Source organism: Oncorhynchus kisutch, linkage group LG23 (assembly GCF_002021735.2).
Source record: "Oncorhynchus kisutch isolate 150728-3 linkage group LG23, Okis_V2, whole genome shotgun sequence".
In the NCBI taxonomy this organism is placed as follows: Eukaryota; Metazoa; Chordata; class Actinopteri; order Salmoniformes; family Salmonidae; genus Oncorhynchus; species Oncorhynchus kisutch.
In genome coordinates, this window is record NC_034196.2 from 1879372 (window position 1) to 1892205 (window position 12834).

The following is a 12834-nucleotide window of genomic DNA, read 5'->3' on the forward strand; positions in this document are numbered from 1 at the left end:
ATCATCTTGCTCTCGAGTTTTCCAGTCTTCAAGTAGTCTTACAACAGTCAACCATTCCAGAGCAAATCGTGGTCATATAGCTCCCTCTGGCGGTGACAGGTTAACCATCGAAACGATACAAAATCAAACCAAACCAGAGTCAGTAGCGGATGGCCCAAGTAGAAAAGGTAGATTGGAGCTCATGGACCACCCCTCCAGAGCGTTTGACAATAGCAGGCAACACAGAATGCTGTTTGACACATATTGAATGTATTTATTGAAAAGGACTGAAATTCCAGTTTAACAACTGTACAGTGTAGCTACACAGTTCTAAGTGACAGGTTTTTAACCTTAAAACAGCAGAGATATGCAAAACAAAATGGGGTCCAGGATCAAAGGTTCCTACAGTAGAGAATACTTACAGTAAACACACCTGACTTGATAATACAATAACCCAGTCTGCATCTGAAATGGCACCCTATCCCCTATAGTAAATCATTGTTTTACCAGGGCCCATAAGGGTCTGGTCAAAAGTAGTGCACTATATCTGGAATAGGGTGCCATTTCAGACGCACACTCAGTGTCCATATGGAGCTCAACATGTATGAGTGAAACACTGTTTTAATACTGTGTTGTATAATAATAACGCAAACCAAATCGGAGGCAAATGCATAGGAGACCATGATTGATCTGTCGGACCTCACTGTGCAGTGTTCGCTACGCAATTCATAGTCTCATCCTCAGCCTTCATGTGAGCATTGGACTGAAATCAGTTAAAGAAAAACATCTGAAATTCTGTTTTATTGTAGAACTCTTATCAGTGTTAAAATAACTGAAAAAAAGTGTTTAAAATAACTGAAAAGGTTTTTGCCGCTTAATTATCAGCTGTTGTTGCTACGTGCATGAACAGGTGACCATGACTTGCTCTAGACACAGACCAACTGTGATATAGTATATATCCCCCCCCCCCCCACTCAGGAGTAGCCAGATCTCAGATCTGTTTGTGTTGTGGAGTTGGCTATACAGCACAAACAGATCTGAGACCAGGCTTACTCAACAGGGACTTAAGCCGGAAATGCGCTCGTATAAATGATGTGAAGATACTGTACAGGGTTCCCAGTGTGGTGTGTTCCAAAAGACCGCAGCATACTGGCACAAAGACCAGTGACATTTTTGCCCATGCATTATCTAACACATAACGTTACCGTACATAGACACACACAGGATTATTTCAAGGTGGGGCTTGTCACTGGCGCACTGTACAGCCATTGTACTCTACACAGCTCCCTCCATTGTATTTCACAAGTTATTTTTTTCTTTCAAGAAATCAGGGTGGTCTTGACGTTTTGTGTTGGTGGGAGATTGTGGCATTGTTTCTGCGGTGGGGGTTGTGTTTTGGTCAGGTCACGTCTCAACCTTGGTCCTGGGAGAGTGGACAGTCTTCACCACCATAGCGCTGCTCTTCACATCATGCTCTATGATCTCTGAGAGCAGGGTGTCTTTGGATCCGTGCTTCTTCTGGAAAACGCACAACAAACACACCGATTATCAGTGCTGGGAGATGAATCAACTGCCTGGGGGATCTGGTAATAACATCTAGTATTGTACTTTAGACATGTAGCGCTGTCATTCAAAGGAAAGAAAGCGATCAACAATGCGCTTGCAAAGTATAACTTTTAATCATTTCTAAAAAAAATCCTGCCTCACAGCCTTTGTCAGAGGTAGTACGTGTGGCACTGACCTGAGCAGGGGTGGAGCTGGAACCTGGGATGTCTGCTGTTCGTGTCACTGGTAATGGGGGCACAAGATCTGTCCGGGCGCTGTGGAGTGGGTAGAGGGATGTGTTAGAACTTGGAAGACATAAACAGGATCAAACTTGAATCACACGATACAGTGCCTATTACTTATAAAGCGTACCGTCACTCCCACTATCGTGTCTAAAGGTGTTGAACAATAGAGAAAAGAACCATCAGCACAATAAATAACCTAGGCTCGAGCCCGAGATTCAATTCGAGGCGCGTTGCGGCACGCTAGACATTTTTGAAAAGGTCACTTCCAATTGGACAGTCATTTGCAGCGTTTACCGCGAATGCGACCTCCACGAACGTCGGTAATTGGCTTTCAAAGGCGCATTATAGGCAGCCCTCAATAACGCGCTTCGGATTGAATCCCACCCGAGATGCATTTCTAAGTAAGACTCTGCACAGTGAAAAACCATACGATCTGGCCTGAGACCAGTTTAGACTCACTTGACCTCCGAGAGCACGGATCGCTCCCCTTCGGAGCACTGGGAGCGCCGGTACTGACGGAAGCTCCGGGGAGAATGAGAGTGCCGGATTTTTATTGGGTCTCCTTGGGTTCTGGAAGGAACAGGATGAACATAAAATCATTCCCTTCATCTCATGTGTACCTCTTATTCAGCCTTAGGGAGATAAGGCCTCTCTCTACTGAATCCATCAACTTCAGAGGCGGTGAGATAGGGGTCTGTCTGGAGCACAATGCATCTCTACAGGGTGGACGACGATGAAGCAACGATTCAATCATTCAGGCATGAGCCGAGCTTTGGATCTCTTCTTTTCTTATCCAAATGCAGATCAAGACACCCTACCCCCAACATATCGACTCCGCGTGATCAATTCTGTGATTTGTCCATTTTTTTTTCCATCCTTATCTATCTAATGATGAAGGGAAGAGCAGTCACTCACTCCACTTTCTTGTAGGGGATCTCCTTCAGCTGATCCTCTGTGAGGTCTGGCGCTGGGTCCACCAGCTCCTTCCTAGAGGGACGAGACCACCAAGGGCACGTTATATCTCTCTTCCCATAACCCAAACAGACAATGCTGTGTCAACAGCCTTTTTGAAGGCTGTGCAAGTACACCTTTTTTTCCAGTAGTATACACATTTTATATAAATAGTTAATGAATGCTTAGTCAAGTTAGTACAGTGTCACACGTTTCACTTTCCATAGCGCACGATGAAGAGGCCCATTGCTAAAAGACCACTGTTGAATCTCATAACTGGAGTCATGGGACTTACTGGATGTGTTTCCACAGTTGTTCCTTAGCCTGCACGTCTGGACTCCGCCTGGAGGACGTCACAGAATTACAGGGGTTAACAGTTGAAGGGTTATTTCTAAAGACCATCTGACAGGGAGGTTGTATTGAAATGAATGGACACTATTCTCTGTCTTGGCATTGAGGCGGTACCCAATAACGTTGTATCTAAGCGCTTAAATCATTTCCCCAGGTCGGGTCTGAGATGGGGGTCTCTGGAGCAGGGAGGACAGGGAAGGAGGGTTTGTGTGTGTGTGTGTGCTTTAAAAAAAAATATATATTTATTTTAGGTTTATTTAACTAGGCAAGTCAGTTAAGAACAAATTCTTATTTTCAATGACGGCCCAGGAACGGTGGGTTAACTGCCTGTTCAGGGGCAAAACGACAGATTTTTACCTTGTCAGCTCGGGGATCCGATCTCGCAACCTTTCGGTTACTAGTCCAGCGCTCTAACCACGAGGCTACCCTGCCGCCCCGTGTGTGTGAGGTGTATCTACGTAACTTACGATCGAGAGCGGTGTCGTGAGCGGCGGTGGTTTGGGTCGTTCTGAGACCTCTCCTTCTGACGGCGGAGCACAGCTTCCCACTGAGGACCAGAGTCCACCATCTCATTCTCTTGACGAGACCTGGAAGATAAGTTATAATACAATCATAATCAATACCAGTTATATGAGTTATTATACAGTAGAACCAATACAAAACAAGCATATCTACACGATAGACCTGAAGATGCACTAAAACCTCATTCCATCTGCACGGGCAAACACAGAGATGACAGTACGGCTGCAACTACTATGACACATGATCCATCTAACACTACCCTCAGGGACCTCGCCAACCGATACATGACATACATCCCCATTTTCACTGTCACAACAGGTTTCCATGAAATATACTCTTTCGTTTTGCTGCGTCACGCGCTCAGATATTTAGAGGGTCTGATGTGTGTCGTATGACCCGGTGAGGGGGCCCATTGTGGGCCTACAATATGATATAGCTGTTCAATAAGATATGGTATCATTCAGACAACAATAGCAGCCTGATAATTTATCTCTTCCATTTACAACGTCCACGACAGACACGTACAACTATTTTCCTAAGCCCATGGTGGAATTGCTCCCAAGACAACATAAGAGGGTGAAGTAGTAGTAGTTTACTATAGAGCTTTGAATATGTAATGTCTACTTGTAGGAAGCACAGTGACATCACTCACCGGTTCCTCTTTTTACGATGATCCCGGGTGGAGTTCTCAGACTCGCTGCCACTACTGGTGTTGCCGCGGGAACGTGACCTGCAGGTGGGAGGGGTGAATAAAACTGGGTTCAAAGGTTGACGAGGAGAGAGAGAGAATGAGACGGAATGTTGTTTGTGCGTGACCTTTTCAGGGAGAGAGGACAAAAGTGCGCGGGAGAGGGCGATGAGTGAGAGGGGTTGACGCTTACTTTTACAGGAATGACTCCCGGACTAATGTAACTACTGACAAACGGGAACCACACAATGAGTAAACCGTTGTCTGTGTACAACTGGGATGGTGGACATCAAAATACAGCACGTCAACGACCACGTGGGCCGTTCACTGGGTTTCCACTCATCGAGTCAATGTCTACCTTCTCCTCTGCTGTTTGCTCTGCTGCTGGGGAGCTGTTGGATCACTGGCCTGGCCTTTCCTGAGGGACCAGATCACAGAAGTGTCACGATCATGTTATATTATTGTCACTGTCATGTTTTTACTATAAGACATCGGAGGAATGGCACTTGTCATGTTACAAAATACTATTAAAAGGGAGGTTTAAAATGTTTTAACAATCAGAGAGCATCTATCCAACCTATCCATCAGTATCCATTTTATTCAAAGAGATGACTCCATCGCACCCTCGGGGCAACCTGATTCACTGTTTCTACCCAGAAACTCTGCATCTCTGCCGCACAACAGACAGACCAGACTAACCTTTATGAATCATCATATTACATTTGATTTGATTACTACAATGGCCTAGTACAAACATACTACTACGCCCTTTCAGTAGCTTCCACACAGTATTGTCGCATTTACAAGGCAATTTAAACAATGTCTTCACAATCTTTTTTTGTAATGAACTGCTCGTATAGGAACAATTTTAAGAGCTACAGCAAGGTTAAAATGTTAGTTATACACACACAATATAAACGCAATCAGACAGTTCCACATGACACCACTAGAAGGCAACATTACCCCATAGATGTAGCAAAGATTTTTATAACCCAAGACGGATCACAGTGTGTCATTTCCAATGGGAACAAATGAGTCATAGTGGGCAGAGCCAAGCACAAGCTAGCGAGATCCTATTGGCGCGTTCTAGCAAATATTTGCATGTTTCGGTTCGGGAACACCAACTCTGTGCACTGCACATGTGCAATACCTAAATTCGCCTTTGCACTCCTAAACAACACCATTTTTTTCAAACTTCACCCTATAGTTTTAAGAACAGAAAACTGTATTCAGAACGTCTGCCAAAATCAATCTTCTCCCACTGCTAGCCACTAGGCTTCCTCTCACTACCATATTTGGTAGTGAGTGGGAACGCCAAACGGATGCTTCACATTTATACAGCCGATGAAATATCTGTCTACATCTATGAATGTACTTGTCAACAGGGAAAAGACTGAAGGAGCAACAGCAGTGGATGTATTCTCCCCTCTTGTCACTACCGGAGGTTCACTTTATACCTGCAACAGGTACACCTACCTGGACACACCTAGTAAGGCTATTGGTAGCCCATATAACTGTCAGTTACTTTGGTTGACAGGTGAAATGTTCTTGGCTAGAAACAGACGCTTCACAAGTCCTCAACTGGCAGCTTCATTAAATAGTACCCGCAAAACACCAGTCTCAACGTCAACAGTGAAGAGGCTCCTCCGGGATGCTAGCCTTCTAGGCAGAGTTGCAAACAAAAAGCCATATCTCAGACTGGCCAATAACAATAAAATATTAAGATGGACAAAGAACACAGACACTGGACAGAGGGAGATTGGAAAAAAGTGTTATGGACAGACTAATCTAAGTTTGAGGTGTTCGGATCACAAAGAACATTCGTGAGACGCAGAAAAAAATGAAAAGATGCTGGAGGAGTGCTTGACGCCATCTGTCAATCATAGTGGAGGCAATGTGATGGTCTGGGGATGCTTTGGTGGTGGTAAAGTGGGAGATTTGTACAGGGTAAAAGGGATCTTGAGGAAGGAAGGCTATCACTCCATTTTGCAATGCCATTCCCTACCCTGTGGACGATGCTTAATTGGAGCCAATTTCCTCCTACAACAGGAAAATGACCCAAAGCACAGCTCCAAACTATGCAAGAACTATTTAGGGAAGAAGCAGTCAGCTGGTATTCTGTCTATAATGGAGTGGCCAGCACAGTCACCGGATCTCAACCCTATTGAGCTGTTGTGGGAGCAGCTTGACCGTATGGTATGTAAGACGTGCCCATCAAGCCAAAGCAACTTGTGAGAGGTGCTTCAGGAAGCATGGGGTGAAATCTCTTCAGATTACCTCAACAAATTGACAACTAGAATGCCAAAGGTCTGCAAGGCTGTAATTGTTGCAAATGGAGGATTCTTTGACGAAAGCAAATTTTGAATTTGACAATTATTATTTCAATTAAAAATCGTTATTTGTAAACTTGTCAATGTCTTGACTGTATTTCCTATTCCTTTGCAACTCCATTTCATGTATGTTTTCATGGAAAACAAGGACATTTCTAAGTGACCCCAAACTTTTGAATGGTAGTGTATATAACATTTAAAAAAAAAGATTGAATTTGACCTTTACTATAGCCCATAGAAACACTATGAATAGGCGCAGTGGTCTAAAGCACTGCATCGCAGTGCTAGCTGTGCCACTAGAGATTCGGGGTTCGAGTCCAGCCTCTGTCGCAGCCGGCCACGACTGGGAGACTCATGGGGCGGCGCACCATTGGCCCAGCGTCGTCCGAGTTAGGGGAGGGTTTGGCCGGCAGGGATGTCCTTATCCCATCGCACACTAGCGACTCCTGTGGTGACACGGTCGCCAGGTGTACGGGGTTTCCTCCGACGCATTGGTGCGGCTGGCTTCCGGGTTAAGTGGGCATTGTGGCAAGAAGCAGTGCGGCTTGGTTGGGTTGTGTTTCGGAGGACGCACGGCTCTCAACCTTCGCCTCTCCCGAGTCTGTACGGGAGTTGCAGCAATGAGACAAGACTGTAAATACCAATTGCACACCACGAAATTGGGGGTAAAAAAAAGGATGTTTAAAAATGAAACACAAAAAAATACTATAAAAAAACTAAATGAACAAAATAATAAAATAAAAAATATTAAACACGCATTTAATAACATTCATAAATGATTTTTAAAAAGCCATTAAAAGACGAAAGGAACATAATGAATAAGGTTTTGAAGGAAAGGTTTTCGGGATTTTTCAAATGAATGACTTTTTTTTGATGTCTCATGGTCTGACAAACACCGCTGTAGCTTCCAAAGGCAGATGCGGAAGGACGTCATAGGAGGATGCGGCGGATTGAGACGCAGCCCATGCAAAATAAAATATCTCTCTAGCTTAAACTGAGATTCTAATCGAGGTGTAGACAATAGACCGTCGCCTATTCGAGTGTAAACAGCATAGTGAACATTTTACTGATAGAATCTAGCCCTAGGTGAAGGGGACACCTGGACAATTTATGGACCGGTCATACCAGTGAAGGTGATGGGGACACCTGGACAATTTATGGACCGGTCATACCAGTGTCAGCTAAGGTATTGGGAGGAGAGTTGAGATAGGTTGACAGGTGAAAAGGACAAAGGTGAGGAGTACACACCTGCGTCTGTTCTGGGACGGCTCGTTCTCGCTGCCCCCTGACGGGGTGCGTCCACGTGCCGTGGGGAATTTAGGCGACTTTGTTCGCTTGTTGGCCGTGTTGTACAGTCCACTGGGGAGAAAAACAAGGCAGCTCAAGGCAACTCCTACTGAACATACATTGAGCCATATGATGAAACTAACTTGTGGTCTGTTGCCAAACAAAATGACCTACACAGTACAGTCTTTAGTGTGAATGAAGACATCCTACCTATGCAAACAACAATAACTTTCTTGTCCACCTAGCCACAGATGTGCCAAGATGATGACGACATGGCCTCAGAGGATAAATCTAAATGCCGAGGGTAGCAGGTCGCAACACTGGCTGCTGCTAAGTGACCCCAGGCTTCACACACACACACACACACACACACACACCTTGTCTGCATTCATTAGCTTCAGATAAGGCCCCTCCGACACACAGTTACGCAAGCTGGAACAAACGCACGCATACACACAGCCCATACCAAGGGAGCACAAATCAATATGTAGATTCAATCATGTTGAAAACAGCTTATTGAAATGCAAATGGCCCTAGAAGATACTTCATTGTAATAGCCTGGTCCCAGATCTGCTTGTGCCGTCTTGCCAACTCCTATGGTCATTGTTTAGCCCATGACAATGACTATAGCGTTTGACAAGACAGCAGGGAACCGATCTGGGACCAGGTTATACTGTGAACTGGAGGAGATGTATACACTGCTCAAAAAAATAAAGGGAACACTAAAATAACACATCCTAGATCTGAATGAATGAAATATTCTTATTAAATACTTTTTTCTTTACATAGTTGAATGTGCTGACAACAAAATCACACAAATTATCAATGGAAATCAAATTTATCAACCCATGGAGGTCTGGATTTGGAGTCACACTCAAAATTAAAGTGGAAAACCACACTACAGGCTGATCCAACTTTGATGTAATGTCCTTAAAACAAGTCTAAATGAGGCTCAGTAGTGTGTGGCCTCCACGTGCCTGTATGACCTCCCTACAATGCCTGGACATGCTCCTGATGAGGTGGCGGATGGTCTCCTGAGGGATCTCCTCCCAAACCTGGACTAAAGCATGCGCCAACTCCTGGACAGTCTGTGGCATTGGTGGATGGAGCAAGACATGATGTCCCAGATGTGCTCAATTGGATTCAGGTCTGGGGAATGGGCGGGCCAGTCCATAGCATCAATGCCTTCCTCTTGCAGGAACTGCTGACACACTCCAGCCACATGAGGTCTAGCATTGTCTTGCATTAGGAGGAACCCAGGGCCAACCGCACCAGCATATGGTCTCACAAGGGGTCTGAGGATCTCATCTCGGTACCTAATGGCAGTCAGGCTACCTCTGGCGAGCACATGGAGGGCTGTGCGGCCCCCCAAAGAAATGCCACCCCACACCATGACTGACCCACCGCCAAACCGGTCATGCTGGAGGATGTTGCAGGCAGCAGAACGTTCTCCACGCCGTCTCCAGACTCTGTCACTTGTGCTCAGTGTGAACCTGCTTTCATCTGTGAAGAGCACAGGGCGCCAGTGGCGAATTTGCTAATCTTGGTGTTCTCTGGCAAATGCCAAACATCCTGCACGGTGTTGGGCTGTAAGCACAACCCCCACCTGTGGACGTCGGGCCCTCATACCACCCTCATGGAGTCTGTTTCTGACCGTTTGAGCAGACACATGCACATTTGTGGCCTGCTGGAGGTCATTTTGCAGGGCTCTGGCAGTGCTCCTCATGCTCCTCATTGCACAAAGGCAGAGGTAGCGGTCCTGCTGCTGGGTTGTTGCCCTCCTACGGCCTCCTCCACGTCTCCTGATGTACTCGCCTGTCTCCTGGTAGCGCCTCCATGCTCTGGACACTACGCTGACAGACACAGCAAACCTTCTTGCCACAGCTCGCATTGTTGTGCCATCCTGGATGAGCTGCACTACCTGAGCCACTTGTGTGGGTTGTAGACTCCGTCTCATGCTACCACTAGAGTGAAAGCACCGCCAGCATTCAAAAGTAACCAAAACATCAGCCAGGAAGCATAGAACTGAGAAGTGGTCTGTGGTCCCCACCTGCAGAACCACTCCTTTATTGGGGGTGTCTTGCTAATTGCCTATAATTTCCACCTGTTGTCTATTCCATTTGCACAACAGCATGTGAAATTTATTGTCAATCAGTGTTGCTTCCTAAGGGCTCTCCCACACTTCTTCCAGTAGTGCATTTCATGAATCAGTTGGTGTGTACTATGTTTAGCCTCCTTCACTACTGAAGGGCTTTTTTCTGTTCTGCCGTTGTTGTCAACGTGTGTGTACATGCAGTGTGTACATGCTTAACCCACTAAATAGAAATAATGTACGTAACACAGACCGTATTAGGGAGGATTAGTCTATAAGACAACAGTGTAATTGAAACATATTAGACAAGACCGATCCATCACAGAGCACGGGCTCCAATCAGACAGTACTGTACCTTTGTGGGGCGTTCTCATCCCACGGTGCATTGGGCTTCCCTCGCTGTTCTTCTGGACCACCATTTTCCGCCTTGGTCACTTTGGCGCTAAAGATAAACAAACGGGTCAACAAAGTATTTTGTCTGGGCTAAGCATTTTTATGAAGAGCTGTCACTTTATACTGGAGAAGCATTCTCAATCCCCCCCCTCAACTTCTCAATCCCCCCCCCTCAACTTCTCAATCCCCCCCCCTCAACTTCTCAATCCCCCCCCCTCAACTTCTCAATCCCCCCCCCCCTCAACTTCTCAACCCCCCCCCTTCAACTTCTCAATCCCCCCCCCCCTCAACTTCTCAATCCCCCCCCCCCTCAACTTCTCAATCCCCCCCCTCAACTTCTCAATCCCCCCCCCTCTTTCCATCTGTTTTCCCTTTCTCCAGTTGGTCCTACTGCCTCTCTCGTTCATACACTATGTTCTACATGTCTTGCTCGTGTCTGATACCTCTTCACAGACGGCAGTGCTGTCATCTTAGCCGTTCCTTCTTTTTCCGAATTCTCTGTCTTTGTGTTTGACCGATTCCCATTGTTCAGTCCTATAAGGAAAAGAGATGTTCAGTAACATTGAATACTGAACCAATTTGCCTCTCTCTTTCCATCGTTTCAATTACGAGAACAATCTCCGTCCGTAACTACGTGTGGCCTTCCTACGAATATATTATACACAGCTTTGTCTATTTCTGAGCCCTGCAGTTGTAATTATAGAGAATTCAAACACTGAATGTGTCAGAGAGATTACTCTTCCACTGCACACAGTGAAAACAACAATGCTAAGTCAAGCACGCTATGCCAACATACTGTGCATCTGTCTGTGTGAACTGCTGAAGTGAATATAATATAATTAGCTAATTGAAGCCCTGTGTTGTTCCTGATGGGGGAACAGGAGGAGGAAGTGAATACTAAACTTACTGGGACTGAGACTCAACTAAGCTGCTTTACACCCGACATAAGAGAAACTGTCATTAGGAACCTGAGAGGTTCTACTGTGTGTCAGAAGAGAGGAGGGGAAATGTTTTTTGTGATGTGTGGCATTAGTTACCATTGATACGTCACCCTTGTCGTAGTGACATTGTGCTTGTTAGGTGTTGTGCAGTGTGTCTGTAGATGATGTGTATGCTCAAGGTATGCTGCACATCCAGCTGACCTGTGGTCGGTGGTGGTCTCTTGGGGTAGGTCTTGCTGCGGGTCCTGACCACCTGCAGGTCTGGCCGGGGCAGACTGATAGACGGATCCCTGCCCATCTGCATAGCTGTCTTACCACTGTAGGGAAAGAGAGAGAGACACACACACACACAGTTGTTTAGTCCATCTTGTCTTTTCGTGGTTTTAAGGGGAAGATGTTCCTGGCCTGTCAAGTTATGTGAGACAGAGATGATCTGGTCTTGGCCTTTTCATATGTCAAACCCTTTTGTCAGGCACACTGTTACAGTCTGATGCAGCAACGAGGTGTTGAAGAGCAACATGAACATAGAAAACACAGCCACGGTTGTGACTGAAGTGACCTTAAACCTAGCAGAGGTCAGTTGTAGATCATGTCATAAATATTGCAACTGGTGTACAGAGTGGCAGTCGTCTCTGAGTAGATACAGGAAGTAGACAACCGAATGCAGACAAAGGAGAGATGGATGTTGTGTGATCTCTGAATTATTCAGGTCTTCAACTTGTCTGTGGTGTCACACACACAGTCTCTCTGTCTGTTGAACACTGTATCCCCCTTTAGCTCCTCTACTAAAACAGTCTACATTATTCATGAGGTTGTGGATTCTAGAATGAATGCATGCTGGGAGAAGTTCTCTAGGATTTACCTACACCCCGCTTTGCCAAACAAAAATGTGTGTAGTTGCATTTCTATAATCTGTCAAATGGATTATATTCTATACAGTTTCTAGAATACTTTTCAAACAGAGCGAACTACATTTGAAGGGAATAAAGAGTTGAGGTTCTCTCACCTGTACCGATGTTTAGATCCCAGGGAACCAAATTTGGATAGTTTTCTTGTAAGTGTGTTGGAATCATTTTCTGGCATTCTAGAAAAAGCATTCGACAGCAATGAGGGAGCAGGCCTAGATGTAGAATTTAAAAGTACTCTACTTCCACTAAAGTCTCATTATGGTGTGCACATTTCTACAGTACATTATTCCACAGGTAATACATTTGTCTTTTTTTCTTTATGAGTTTAGAATGTGACTAACCCATGTTAAATAGGATAAAATGCTCAGGCTGAAAGGAAAATAAACAAAATGGCATCTTTCACAAAGGTGACCGGCGACGCGTGTTTGAATTCTGAATCCACTTTGTACTTTTTATACATTTAAAGGAAGAGAAGCGATCTCACACACACACACACACACACACACACACACACACACACACACACACACACACACACACACACACACACACACACACACACACACACACACACACACACACAAAAGAAGCAGTTCTCTTGT

General features: G+C 45.3%; 1 protein-coding gene across 2 annotated transcripts in view; it reads right to left on the bottom strand.

Moving 5' to 3' along the window:
• Nucleotides 1–210: 210 nt before the first annotated feature.
• LOC109868209 (band 4.1-like protein 4) overlaps nucleotides 211–12834 on the bottom strand; it is a 105942-nt gene continuing 93318 nt past the window's right edge. Inside the window, exons 12-24 of one of the 2 annotated variants that reach the window (XM_031802690.1) lie at nucleotides 12331–12408; nucleotides 11526–11641; nucleotides 10827–10917; nucleotides 10346–10432; nucleotides 7860–7970; nucleotides 4640–4699; nucleotides 4246–4323; nucleotides 3539–3658; nucleotides 3016–3063; nucleotides 2685–2756; nucleotides 2229–2339; nucleotides 1721–1799; nucleotides 211–1497 (exon numbers count right to left, since the gene is read on the bottom strand). In XM_031802690.1, coding sequence (XP_031658550.1) covers nucleotides 1384–1497; nucleotides 1721–1799; nucleotides 2229–2339; nucleotides 2685–2756; nucleotides 3016–3063; nucleotides 3539–3658; nucleotides 4246–4323; nucleotides 4640–4699; nucleotides 7860–7970; nucleotides 10346–10432; nucleotides 10827–10917; nucleotides 11526–11641; nucleotides 12331–12408 — 1165 coding nt within the window. In that variant the 3' untranslated portion in view covers nucleotides 211–1383. The remainder of the gene's footprint in view (nucleotides 1498–1720; nucleotides 1800–2228; nucleotides 2340–2684; nucleotides 2757–3015; nucleotides 3064–3538; nucleotides 3659–4245; nucleotides 4324–4639; nucleotides 4700–7859; nucleotides 7971–10345; nucleotides 10433–10826; nucleotides 10918–11525; nucleotides 11642–12330; nucleotides 12409–12834) is intronic. The other variant, XM_031802691.1, reaches the window with a different exon arrangement.